The sequence below is a fragment of the Trichechus manatus genome, unplaced genomic scaffold (assembly GCF_000243295.1).
Source record: "Trichechus manatus latirostris isolate Lorelei unplaced genomic scaffold, TriManLat1.0 scaffold00057, whole genome shotgun sequence".
Lineage (NCBI taxonomy): Eukaryota > Metazoa > Chordata > Mammalia > Sirenia > Trichechidae > Trichechus > Trichechus manatus.
Window position 1 is genome coordinate 14,282,034 of NW_004443993.1, and position 13,496 is coordinate 14,295,529.

The window sequence follows — 13,496 nt, forward strand, 5'->3', positions numbered from 1 at the left end:
GTGCCGGGCAGGGCGGGCACGGTGACGCGGAGCCGGCTCCGTGCCGCCCGCGGCCGTTTACGGTGCCGGGCCGGGCCGCGAGGCCGGAGGAGCCCAGTGGACGCCTCTGGGACCCCCGCATCCTCGGGGGCGGCCTGGGCATCTGCCTGGAGGACCCTCGGGCCAGGGGCGGAGCCTGCGGCTGGGCATGTGTGACTCCGACAAACCCCTGTTCCCTCATGCTTTCAGTCCCCCGACGTGGGGTGAGCGCCCACCCTCCTGGGGTCGCAGCCTCTGCTCCCGCCTGAGACTGCCTCCCCAGCTGGACACCCAGCTTCCACGCTCTGTCCCCCGCAGCTGGCGAGTGGCTGAGCCTTGCAGCTTGAACTTCGCCCCAGGTGTCCCTGCACCTTGTCTGGCGTCATCTTGGGCCAGCTCCCCGGCCCACTAGAGTCCATTACCCAGGTCACAGCCCTTAACCTGTGGTGTTCAGCCCCGGCTCAGGATTTCCGTGGCTCCCGACCTCTCCGAGGATGAAGTCCAGACTCCGCCGCAGGGCTCACAGGGCGCTGGCCCTGGCTTACTCCCGGACCCCTGTGCTCACCACGAATTCCTCCCAGGCTGAGCTCTGGCCAACATGAGCCACCTGCAGTTCCTGGAATACTCTGGTCCTCTGGGGCTTCGCACATGCTCTTCCTTCTTCCCCGTGCCCTGTCACTTGGCCGCATCCCTCTGCAAGCTGCAGATGGCTCCTAGGCAGCTTTCCCGACCCGACTGGCTGGGTGAGGTGCCACCCCAGCCATTTGTATTTAGGTCGCCTTGTAGTATTGGAATTGCATGGTTACTTGTCGGTCATCTGAAGAACTCCACCAGCTGGCACCGGGCCTGGCAGTGGGGCTCCCAGGGTGGATGGAAGCGATGGGGTCTTGTGTGCTGGGTGAGCATGGGCATACTCAGTGATGCCGCGCCGAAAAGACTGTCCCCCTAGAGAGGGCCCCCCTCCCCTGTTTGATCAGCCAGGGCTCTCCAGAGAAACTGAACCAGTAGAATAGTGTCTATATGTGTATGTCTGTCTATCTGTATATGTAGAAGGAGTCCTGGTGGTGCAGTGGTTAAGGGCTCGGCTGCTGACCAAAAGATTGGTACTTAAATCCACCAGCCACTTCTTGGAAACCCTGTGGGGCAGTTGTACTCTGTCCTGTAGTGTTGCTGTGAGTCGGAATCTACTCGATGGCAGTGGGTTTGGTTTTTTTTTCCTAATAAGTATATATGTAGAAGGAGCCCTGGTAGTGCAGTGGTTAAAGCACTCAGCTGCTAACTGAAAGGTTGGCAGTTTAAACCCGTCAGCCGCTCTGCAGGAGAAAGATGTGGCAGTCTGCTTCCACAAAAATTTACAGCCTTGGAAACCCTATGGGGCAGTTCTGCTCTGTCATATACGGTTGCTATGAATTGGAATCAACTCAATGGCAGTAGATTTTTTTTTTGGTGTATATATGTATATAGAAAGAGGAGCCCTGGTGGCATGTGGTTGAAATGCTCAGCTGCTAATCAAAAGGTCGGTGGTTGAGCCCACCAGCTTCTCCGTGGGAGAAAGATGTGGCAGTCTGCTTCCGTAAAGATTACAGCTTAGGAAACCCTATGGGGCACTTCTACTCTGATAGGGTGGCTGTGAGTTGGAATCGACTTGACAGCAGTGGTTTGGTTTAGTTTATGGTATATGTGTGTGTAGAGAAAAGGTTCCTGGGTGGTGCAAACAGTTTGCACTCAACTGCTAACTTAAAGGTTGGTGGTTTGAACCCACCAGCAGCACAGCCAAAGAAAGGCCCGGTGATCTGCTTTTGTGAAAATTAGAGCCAAGAAGCCGTATGGGGCAGTGCTACTTGGTAACGCCTGAGGTTGCCTTGAGTTGGAATCAGTTTGAAGACTTTGGGTATATATATATGGAGAGAGAGGGGGAGACAGATTGATTTTAAGGACTTGGCTCGTGAGATGGTGGGGGCTGGTAAGTCTGGATCTGTAGGGCCAGCCAGTAGGGCTGGAAGCCCCGGCAGGATTTGTATGTCACTGTCTTGAGGCAGAATTTCTTTGGGAAACCTCAGTTTGTGGTCTTGAGGCCTTCAGTTGATTGGATGAGGCCCACCCCACCGAGATTATCAGGGGTGATGGCCTTTACTTAAAGTCTGCAGATTGGAGATGTTAGCCCCATCTACAAAATGCCTCTAGAGCAACACCTAGGGGAGTGTTTGCTTGAGTAATGGTGGACAGTCCCCTCGCCAAGGGGACAGAGAGACTGACCCTCACACCTGTCACACCAGCCCACCCTGGAGGCTCCTCTTTCCCTCCTGTGGCTTTCCCCTTTGCCACAAACCACATGTCCATTCATTGAACAAGTACTTGTTGTTGTTGCTGAGTGCCGTTGAGTCCCATAAGGCTTTCTTGGCTGTAATCTTTACAGGAGCAGATCTCCGGGCCTTTCTTCCGAGGAGCCACTGGGTGGGTTCAGTTAGCTGTCGAGTACTTAACTTTTGTGCCACCAGGGCTCCTTCAACAAATATTTACTGAGCTGAAAAACCAGATTCTGGTCCTGCCCTTGAGGAGTGTCTAGTCTGGGGGGGTTGTGGTTTATGGTTAAACATGTAAAAGACAAAAAGCCTGGAACCATGAGAGTGTATGAGGGGATCCTGACCTGCTTTGGGGGGTCCTAGTCGGGTTTGGGGGGTCCTAGTCGGGTTTGGGGGGTCCTGGCTGGGTTTGGGGGGTCCTAGTCGGGTTTGGGGGGTCCTAGTCGGGTTTGGGGGGTCCTAGTCGGGTTTGGGGGGTCCTGGCTGGGTTTAAGGGTTTTGGTTGGGTTTTGGGGGTCCTAGTCAGGTTTAGGGGTCCTGGCCGGGTTTAGCGGTTCTGGTTGGGTTTAGGGGGTCCTGTTCAGGTTTAGGGGTCAAGGAAGGCTTCTTTTTTTTTTTCTTTTAAAAAAATTTTTTTATTGTACTTTAGATGAAGGTTTACAGAGCAAATTAATTTCTCATCAAACAATTAGTACATATATTGTTTGGTTACATTGGTTGCCAACCCCACGACATGTCAACACTCTCCCCTTCTCGATCTTGGGTTCCCTGTCACCAGCTTTCCTGTCCCCTCCTGCCTTCTCGTCCTTGCTTCTGAGCTGGTGTGCCCATTTGATCTTGTTAAGGAAGGTTTCTTGGGGAAGTTGCCTGAAAGATGGATAGGACAGGGGCAAGGACCAGCTGGCCGGATTGCGGAGGGGCATCCCAGGCAGGGAGCAGCGTGGCTGCGGGCTCTGAGGCAGGAGCGGCGGTGCAGCTGGTCCGTGGCGAGCAGGGTGGGGAGTACGGGACAGGGTGGCTGAGGCCTGAGAAGTCTGCAGAAGCGTGAGCAGGACTGCAGGCCCTGGAGAGGGGTTTGGCCTTCATCCTGAGACAGGTGCAAAGCCCCATGGTTACCCCAAAAGGGAGGGCGTGGCCACATTGGCGTTGGGGGAAGATCCTTTGGCTGCTGGGGGTAGATGGACCAGAGGAAGGTGGGGGTGGAGTTGGAAGGTAGAGCCAGCAGGTGAGGCCCAGTGATGGGTGGGATCCAGGGGGATAGAGGGAGCTGGTAAGGACAACAGTGGGTTTCTGGCTTGGTTGGTGGGGCCTTGACCACCTGGGGATGCCCCTTCATTCTTGGGGTTGCCAGGGGCCTCCTACCTCCCCTCTGGGTTCTCAGCCAGGCTTTCCTTGAAACCTATCTCTGATGGTGCCACCCCAAACTTCAGACCCCCCCACAAGTTCCCCAGCCCACTGCAGCTTCCCCTTTTGGGGCCTGGACCCCTTTAACTATACATTGAAAGCTGTAGCCCAGGGTCCCTCCCCCCGCCCAGTGCTGCTGACGTGGGGGCCGGATCCTTCTCTGCGGTGGGACCGCCCTGTGCACTATGGGTGTGGGCAGCGTCGGTGGTCTCCGCCCACCCGACAGCACAGTGCCGCCCTCCCCCCAGCGGAGTGTGTGCAGACATGGCCCAGTGTCCGCGGGGCAGAACCGCCTCTGCTCGAGAACCGCTGCTGTAGACTGCAAGGAGCCTCAGTGGCACAGTGGGTTAGCGCTCGGCTGCGAACCGAAAAGCCGGCGGTTCCAACCCACCAGCTGCTCCGTGGGAGAAAGATGTGGCAGTCGGCTCCCGTGAAGAATACTGTCTGGGAAACCTTGTGGGGCGATGTTACTCTATCCTGTGGGGTCACTAGGAGTCGGACTCCAGGGCGGTGGGCTTGGTTTTAGTTTTTTGCAGTAGACTACATCCCTCATGAAAAATACTCTCATGTAAAATTTGCATCCTGTTTGGGGGCTCAGGGGCTCCCCGAAGCTGTCGGCGCCCCCAGCTCACCCTGCTGCCTCCCCGCATGCCCGGGTCTAGTGACTGCTCCGTGTGGCTGTCCCCAGTGCCTGGTCTCAGGTGGCAGGTCTGGGAGGAGGCGGCTGCGTGGCAGTGGGAGCCCGCGCCGTCCTGTGGGCTCGTGACGGTGAGCGTGTCCCGTGCGGCTCTTTCTGCCTCGGAGTGTGCACCGCTCCAGCCCAGGGGTTGTCAAACGCAGTAGCCCCGAAGCCAGCTGTGCCGCGGTGTTCTGCTCACACGGAATCACGTGTGCGTCTTCCTCCCTCGTTCTGCTCCGTGAGTGGGTAGACTTGTCTCAGGCCTTTGTAATTTTTTCACGATTGCTTGTTGGCGGCTGTGCACATGACTGTAGCTGCTTCAGCCCCTTCTTGTTGGGTGCCATCGAGTCAATTCCGACTGCTAGCGACCCCATGTAACAGAGTAGAGCTGCCCCATAGGATTTCTTAGGCTGTCATTTTTATGGGAGCAGATGGCCAGGTCTTTCTCCTGCAGAGCTGCTGGGGGAGTTTGAACTGCCAGCCTTTCAGTAAGCAGCATAGTTCCTACCCGTTGCACCACCAGGGCTCCTTTTTAACTCTTTAGCTGTTTTCAGTCTGATCCAGCCCCCCGGCCCCCCACTGGGCCCCCATCATCTCATTTACCCTCCTGAGCAGCCCTGTCAGATGAGGAGACTGAGGCCCCGGGGGTCAGGTGGCTTGCCCCCGGTCACAGAACCTGTTTGGCACCGCTAGAGCAGGCGCCCGTGTTAGGTCCTGAGGCTGCCCCAACAAGTGACCCCAAAGCGGGTGGCTCAAAACAACAGAAATTTACCGTGTTTCTGGAGGCTCAAGGGGGGGATCCTTCTTGGCCTTGTAGATGCATCACCCCAATCTCTGCCTCTGTCTTCACGTGGCGGCCGTTTTCCCTCTGTGTCTCTGTCTTTACACAGCCTTCTTATAAGGACCCTTGTCACTGGGTTTAGGGCCCACCCTGACCCACTGAAGGAGCCCTGGTGGCACAATGTTAAACGCTCAGCAGCTAACCAAAGGTTGCTGGTTCGAACACACCCAGCAGCTCTGCGGGAGAAAGAGCTGGCGATCTCCTCCCATAAAAATCACAGCCTAGGAACCCTTATGGGGCAGTTCTACTCCATCACATTGGGTCTCTGGATTAAAAACTTGACGGCACCCCACGACTAACCCAGTATGGCCTGTTTCCAAATGAGGTCACATGCTGCGGTTGTAGATGGACATAGATTTTGGAGGGGGGCCCTGTTGAACCCAGGACAGCCCCAGGGTCTACACACGCAGACACACGCACACACCGGTCTTGGCACTGCACACGGGAGAGACATCATCAGCACAGCGGGGCCTCGGAGCCCCAGGACGTGTCCTGCCTTTGTTCCGGCGTCGGTGTGTAGGGTGTTTCCTCTGCCTGGATCCCCGCCCCCGAGATCCTGCGGGGCCCAGCGTGCCCGTCTGTCACCCCAGGCACACCCTCAGGTCCCTTTGGCCAGCAGTCCCAAGGCAGGGCTGCCCCGAGGTGGGGGTGGGCGAGTCCGGCGTGCTGTGCGCAGAAGCACGGTGGAGACCGAGGGGGTCCTGGAGCAGGAGGTGTGCAGGCTGTGGCGGGAGGGTCAGGGAAGGTGGGGCGAGGAGCCTGGCTCCCAGAGCAGATCTGCTGATTGCCAGCTCTCTGAGTGTCCTGGGGCTGCTGGAACAAACGGCTACAAACGAGTGGCTTTAGGACAACAGAGCCTTATTCTTTCACGGTTCTAGAGGCTTAAAGGAAAAGCAGTTGCCACTGAGCTGACCCCGACTCGTGGCAACCCCACGTGTGTCGGTACGAACTGCACTCCTTAGAGTTTTCAGTGGCTGAGTTTTTGGAAGCTGGTCGCCAGGCCTTCCTTCCAAGGCGCCTGTGGGTGGACTCAGACCTCCAACCTTTTGGTAGGCAGCCGAGTGCGTTAACCATCTGTACCACCCAGGAAAGCCTGTGGAGGCCAGAAGCCCGCATTGAGGGCATCGGCAGGGTTGTCAACCATCCTCGGGTCTCTGGCCGTCCTCACGTGGCTGTGTTCCCTCCACCTGTGTCTCCTAAAAGGACACCCCTTGTGTTGGGTCAGGACCCACCCTTGTCCGGTATAACCCCATCTTAACTTGGTCACGTTGGCGAAGACCCTGTGTCCAGACGAGGCCACCTTCCAGGCTGCAGGTGGATGTGGATTTTGGGGGACACTAAACCCAGCCCACAAGCCCAGGAAGAGTGCTAGCATGAGGGGGCACGGTCAGCGGCCCTCAGGGCCCCTTCCTCCCGGGGACAGTGGCTGGACCCCTGTGAGGAGGAGGCCACGGCTGTCTGGGCAGGAGAGGGTGCGGCTGGGCTGTGGGGGTGCCCTGGCCTGAGGTGCCGCCTGCACCGGGGCGCCCGCAGAGCTCACGTCTTGCTCTCTTCTGCAGGGTTTCCCGCTGCACGGGACGGCGGCGCACGGTTGCGAGGCTCCCGAGGGCTCAGCTTGGACCGCAATGGAGCCGGGCTGCAGCCTCCTAACGGGGCTTGTGTCTGGGGCAGAGGCCGGGAGGACGCTCTCCCCACCGCCCGTGGCTCAGAGCACCCCTACACGCCCCCTGCCGCGCGAGGTCGGCTGGCGTCCTCGGCGGGGGCCCGGCGCCCGCCATGAACGGCCTGTCGGTGAGTGAACTGTGCTGCCTCTTCTGCTGCCCGCCCTGCCCCGGCCGTATCGCCGCCAAGCTCGCCTTCCTGCCGCCGGAGCCCACCTACTCGCTGGTGCCTGAGCCGGAGCCGGGGGCTGGTGCCGCCCCCTTGGGCACTTTGCGGGCCTTGGCCAGCCCCCCGGGACGCTGGAAGCTGCACCTGACGGAGCGGGCTGACTTCCAGTACAGCCAGCGGGAGCTCGACGCCATCGAGGTCTTCCTGACCAAGAGCGCCCGCGGCAGCCGTGTCACCTGCATGTATGTGCGTTGTGTGCCTGGTGCCAGGTGAGCTGGGGGTGTGGGGGCTGGGGGCCCTGAGGGGCACTGGTCAGCACGGTCCCCTCCCGCAGGCCTGTCCTTGCCCCTCCGGGGGGATAAAGGTGACGATCACGGCACGTGCTTTGGGTCCACTCTACTGAGAACGTGACTGATGGTCCTAGTGACCCCCTTTCACAGCTTGAGGCTCAGCTGGCCATCCCTTGCCCATGTGTCTTCTTGTCAAAGGGCGGGCCCCATTCTCACCTGACCCCCAGATGAGGAAGCCGAGGCTCAGGGTGGGGCTGGCTGATCCCGTGGCCCAGTTCCGAGTGACCGCGTTGCCCGCCTGCTCCATGGGGCCACTTGCTTTTTTGTCTCAGTGCTCACCTGCCTAGGAAGCTCTCCCGGGTCCCAGAGGCACGATGAGGCCTCGGCACCGTGGCAGGTGGCTTGGGACACTGTGGCTGTGTCCCCTTTAACGGGTCCAGGGTCCAGGTGGCATCACAGGTCCTGGGCACCAGGCCTCCCTGCACCTGGGGGCTTGGACGGCTCCTCCTAAGGTCACAAGTGGGGCAGAGGCGGGGCCCTGCAGCTGAGGTCTGAGTCCAGAGGATAAGCTTTCCCAGTTTTGCTCAGCAGGGTCCGTGGGGAGAAGGCTGCACCCTCAGCGTGGCCTGGGGCACAGGTAGCAGGGCGTGGGGGCAGGGCTGCTGTCAGCTCTCCAAGAATAGAGGGCTGGTAGCCAGTCAGACGCCAGCCTCTCACTCCAGGGGTTCTGAGCAGCAGGTGCACTCCCCAGCAGGCGCACACCCGGGCCATTCTCGGGCAGGTGAGGCCCCTCCAAAAGGAGGGGCCCCAGAGGAGTTGTGGGTGTTGCCCAGGGATGCAGATGATGGTTGTCCTGCGGGTCTGCCCTGTGCTGAGAACATGACTGATGGTCCTAGTGACCCCCATCACAGAGGGGAAACATGAGTCTCAGTTGGCCGCCCCCTGCCCAAGGCACAGGAGGAAGGGGCCCTCTGTGGCACAGGCAGCTGGTTGCCCTGCTGCGGGGACAAGCCCCGGGGGGGGGGGGCCCTGCCCCTCCCTGGCCCCCCTCACTGGCTGCATGACCTCTCGGGAGGGGCGAGGACGAGGAGGTGTGAGCCGCTGGGACAGACTGGTGACTTGGCATACCCGGGTGCCGGCTGCCCGCCCCGCGCCCCCAGGTACACAGTCCTCTTCTCGCACGGCAACGCCGTGGACCTGGGCCAGATGAGCAGCTTCTACGTCGGCCTGGGCTCGCGCATCGGCTGCAACGTCTTCTCTTATGATTACTCCGGCTACGGTGCCAGCTCGGGCAGGCCCTCCGAGAGGAACCTCTACGCTGACGTGGATGCCGCCTGGCAGGCCCTGCGCACCAGGTGGGGCCGCGGGCCAGGGCCACCCCGTGGCGGACCCGAACCTCAGGCCGGGGAGGGGGCGACCTAGAGTGTGTCCTCAGAGGGGGACACCTGGCTGGGGCAGGAGGATGCCCGCCAGAGGGAGCAGAGGGGGTTTGACCGTAGTCCTCTGGCGTGGTGACAGGTGTGCTCGGTGCGTGTGGAGCCCATGTCTGCTGGGGTTGAGGCAGGGGCCCAGCAGACCTCAGACCCCCTGGGCACGGGACACCAGGTGTGGGGCCCTGCCCTGGGAGCCCCCAGCACGGGGGGTACAGACATTCCTGGCTCCTCCCTGGGCAGGGTCTAGGGTGTCCCCCTGGAACAGGAGGGGTCAGAGCTGTGGGAGAGGATGTCTGGCACCCAGGGGATGGAAGGGGATGCAGGGCACAGGGTGGAGCCTGGGGGCCAGCCTGGGCATGGCATAGGGTTGTGGGGTGCAGCAGGCTCCTGGGCAGCCCATGCCAGCATAGTCCTGGCGGCAGTGGCAGAAGGTCAGTGCCGCCCCTCCAGGCTAGGGCCCTGCTCACAGCCACAGGCTGATCCTTGGTGCCTGGTGCCGCTGCCTCGGCCTGTCCCAGCCCCGCTGCAGGTTGATAGCCTCGGGGTCCCTTTGCCCCACCCCCACTCCCACAAGCTCGTTCCCGTGACCAGTGGTGGCCGAGCCCTGTGTCTAGCACTGCACCAGGACGCCAGCCCAGCCCCTGTCCTCCTGGAGGCGGCGGCCTGCCTGTTGCTGCTGTAGGCCGCCCGGTCCCCAGGGCAGTGGGAGCCAAGGCACCCCCCCACACACACACCGGTTCCACCTGCTCTGGGAGGAACCAGGTGTGGCACTGCAGAGCTGGCCCCAGGGAGGTGGCGGCCCAGTTGCCGTGGCAATGTACCGGCTGCAGGCCCCAGGGGTGGCATCCCCTTGCACCCTGGCTCTGGAGACTTCCTGGCCACGTGGGTCCCCCAGCACCCAGCCCCGCCTCTGCTGCCTGGGTGCGCCTGCCCTCGGCCTCCTCTAGCCCCTTCCGCAGTCCCCTGGGCTGGGGATGCTGCTTGATCCCACCTGCTGTGGCCGAGAGCCCTGGCCTCCGTCAGTCCATCCGTTCATCAGCTTTGGCCTTCAGAAAGGCCTTCCCTTAGCCCTAGCAGCTGTGTGGGTCTGGGAAGCAGGGGCTGGGGCCGGGGCGAGGCGCGAGGAGCAGCCACCCCATCAGCACATAGCCTCTTTGTCGGTGCGGAGATGCCCAGGCGGCCCTTGGGACACCCTGCCTGGAGCTGAGTGGTTAGGTGGGCTCAAGCTCAGCAGAGGTGGCCATGGCGGCTGGCAGAGCAGGCCAGGGTGGCCAGGGCGTCTGGCACAAACGCAGGGGTTGCAAGAGGCCATGGTTAGAGGACAGGACCAGGTGCTGGGGTGGAGTCCGGCTGACCAGGCAAGGCCTTAACTAGCCCTGGCCCCTGTCCACTGGGAGGAGGGGCATCCTCATGGGGCCCATGCAGCCGTGGCCCGGAGCTGAGTCAGGTCCTCGCGGGTCCCAGGCCCAGGCAGGGGAGGCTGGGTGCTGCACACTGAGGTCCTGGGTTTGGGGGTTGGGGGGGGGAAAGGCAGGGCTCAGGACCTGTCTACCCCATGGGGCAGGTGCTGGCAGAGGAGGTGAGCCCCAGCCCTGCAGCCCCAGGTTGCTTACTGCTCATCTGGGTGTTTCTGAGCACCCAAGCGCAGGACTCCTCGGGCCAGGCCAGGCTCGAGACAGCTGGGCGCGGCTGCCCCTTGATGCCCACGGCCAAGGGGCAGGGGTGCAGAAGGAGCCCAGAGAGTCTGTTGGGAACGCCAGGTGTGACCAGAAGGGTGTTCTTATCCCGGGGCAGGGAGGCTGGTCGCTGATTCCAGATCTGGCACGTGGTGACCAGTGTGTGAAGGGTGGGAGTGGAGAGGACACCGCAGGTGCTGGGGGGCAGGGAGGGTCCCCGAGACCGTTGGGGAGCGCGGGCTAGGAAGAGTTCTCCGTGTGGCCCTGGGACCCGCGCCGGCGTAGCGCTGACGCTGCTCCGCCCCCGCCCCCAGGTATGGCATCAGCCCGGACAGCATCATCCTGTACGGGCAGAGCATCGGCACGGTGCCCACCGTGGACCTGGCCTCGCGCTACGAGTGCGCCGCTGTCGTGCTGCACTCCCCGCTCACCTCGGGCATGCGCGTCGCCTTCCCGGACACCAAGAAGACCTACTGCTTCGACGCCTTCCCCAAGTGAGCGGGGCCGGGGCGGGGCCGGGGTGGGCGGGGCTACGTTGGGGAGGAAGGCGCCGAGGCCTGACCTGCGCCTGCCCCACAGCATCGAGAAGGTGTCCAAGATCACGTCGCCCGTCCTCATCATCCACGGCACAGAGGACGAGGTGATCGACTTCTCGCACGGGCTGGCGCTCTACGAGCGCTGCCCCAAGGCCGTGGAGCCGCTGTGGGTGGAGGGCGCCGGGCACAACGATATCGAGCTCTACAGCCAGTACCTGGAGCGTCTGCGCCGCTTCATCACCCAGGAGCTGCCCAGCCAGCGCGCCTAGCCCAGTGGCCGCGCCCTGAGCCGGCCTGGACCTCAGCAATAAGGACCTCGTCCCTCCCGCCCCGCCGGGGGCTGCATGAGAACCTCTGGCCTCCCGCGCGGCGCGGGCCGGGACAACCCCGCCTCGCCCCAGGGGCCGCGGACCATGTACAGGCTACGGAGCCATGCTCTTTTCCTTCTGGAAGCAAAAAAAAAAAAACCTGAAAAAATTAAAGATTTAAAATTTTCGGGCTCCTCTCCCCGCTTCCGTAGCCCGAGCACGGCCTCATTCGGGGCTCCGAGAGTTCCCAGAGTTTCTCCTTTCAAGACCCCCTCTTCTGAGGCTCACAGATGTAAAATAGGTTTCCCTGGGGGCGAGGAGGGGATGGGCTTAGACTGCTGACTGCAAGGGCGGAGATGGTAGAGAGGGGGCAGCATTTGCATCCAGGACTCCCTGTCTACTTGCCCTAGTTGTCCGCGCGTGGAGGCGGGGCGCCCGTCTCCAAAGCAACCCTAGATGCGTGTTGCTGCCACGTGTCCGGTTCAGCCTGCAGCTCTCACAGACAGGGACGTTTTTTCTGGGTCCGACCGGCTACTCGCCCACCTCTGGGCCCCCAGTGCAGAGGAGGCAAAGCCCCCCCCTAGACCCTGGTACCATGGCAATTCAGAGCCGAGCCTGGCCACTTCCTTTGAAATGGGGAAGCTAAGGGCAGTAGCGGGTCCGTGGCCCCCTGGGGTGTCCCCAGGGAAAGGGGGCTGGGGTCACGGGGCGCACCCGCCTAAGACCCAGGACTCATCCGCTCCCACGACATGCCAGGCGCGCCTTTCAGCAGTGGGACCTTTGAGGTGCGTCCTCCCCCGGGGACGCCCTGGAGGGCAGGGCTGGGCTCCTCTTCAGCTCCCGGAGTGCTCTCTGCAACCTCCGGGTGAGGAGGCTGCTCCGGCATGCGGCCCGCCGCCCACTGCCCAGAGGGTAGGGTAACGCCCGGGGTCGCGCCGTCAAGACCGGGAGCTATCTCCGCCCGAGGCCGCTCGGAAGCCTCGGTCCCTTTAAGACGGGGGCGGTGCTTCAGCCTGGGAGCGAAAGGGGGCGGTGCCGCTGGGCGCTGGTGTCTCGTGCCGAGGCCGCGGTGAAAGCGGAAGTGACGTCATGCACGCGGAAATGGCGGCGGGGGTCGCGGCCGTGAGCGCGGAGGGACGAGCGTGGCCTCGGCTTTAAGCGGTGGGCAGCGGCGCGGATCCACCTGTGGAATTCTCGGGAGAGCGAGCCTCATAGCGACTCAGATGTGCAGGTGGTAGTAGAGAAGGCGCCTGGCTTTGCACAGCAGCCCCTCGGGCAGGTCGCTCGTTACCCATAGAATGAAAGCTACCTGCGTGTCCGATAACCATAGACAGGAAATCCCACCCGTCAGTTTCATGACAGTGCGGGAGTACACCCCCACTGAGTTGATTGAATTGTATGGGAAATCCCAGCAGAGAGGAAAGGAAACCATTGCAGCTTGGTTATTAACGTCTGTGGGATATTGGACGACACGGTGTCTCTTTAAATCTAGTTGAAACAGGAAAAAATGAGCGATATAACCACCCACCCCGCCCTCTGGCAGCATTTACAAGGTGCTCGGAACACGCAGAGGGCATACACACCCTCACGGATTGGATCATCTTGTGTTGTAGAAAGGTGTGGCCAAATGAGGGGGATCTTCCCGGTAAGGTTGGGAAATGGTCTTCTGTAGAGGAGTTACAGCAACTAATAAGGGAGCTAGGTATGCGCCACCCATTTATGCCGAGCACTTCCGGGGAGCAGACAATGAACTCTTTTCTGCAGGAATGAAAGCAAAGATCCTACAGGCGGCCCCACCTTCCTCCTACCGGCAAGCTGGTGGCTATAGTTAGTCCCTTAGTGGGCCAGGCTGTCTACCAAGTGGGACAAGCCATAGCCAACTTGGGTGAAACCGAGGGCTAGAGAAAAGGGGGTGGGAGCCGTGGGAACAGAGAAAGGACAGGATAAAAACCCTGTAAGACGACTGTCCAGGGACCCCTTGAGAGTACCCCGAAAGCAGATTTGGGTGGACTTAGTGGCTGCTGGGACGGCTGTAGTTTTCTTGAGAGATAAACAATCAAATGCAGTTTTGGTTAACCTTTGGAAGCGTCTGAAGCTGGAGCAACAATACCGCTCTTTGCGTCCCACTGTCTCTCTCAAGGAAGTATCCCTTGCCACCGGGTAGACCCTGCCAATCCC

General features: G+C 61.2%; 1 protein-coding gene across 1 annotated transcript; it reads left to right on the forward strand.

Annotated features, from left to right (window-relative positions):
• The first annotated feature begins 6,810 nt into the window (after positions 1–6,810).
• Positions 6,811–11,503, forward strand: ABHD17A (abhydrolase domain containing 17A, depalmitoylase). The gene is made up of 4 exons (XM_004378505.2): positions 6,811–7,344; positions 8,526–8,720; positions 10,789–10,968; positions 11,054–11,503. The coding sequence occupies exons 1-4, from the start codon at positions 7,022–7,024 to the stop codon at positions 11,277–11,279; spliced, it is 924 nt and encodes a 307-aa protein (XP_004378562.1). The 5' UTR covers positions 6,811–7,021; the 3' UTR covers positions 11,280–11,503.
• The last annotated feature ends 1,993 nt before the right edge of the window (positions 11,504–13,496 follow it).

Coding starts and splice junctions, on each gene's coding strand:
- ABHD17A (XM_004378505.2), top strand. CDS start 7,022: ATGAACGGCCTGTCGGTGAGTGAACTGTGCTGCCTCTTCTGCTGCCCG. Junction 8,721..10,788: donor TGGCAGGCCCTGCGCACCAG/GTGGGGCCGCGG, acceptor CCCCGCCCCCAG/GTATGGCATCAGCCCGGACA. Junction 10,969..11,053: donor TGCTTCGACGCCTTCCCCAA/GTGAGCGGGGCC, acceptor CCTGCCCCACAG/CATCGAGAAGGTGTCCAAGA.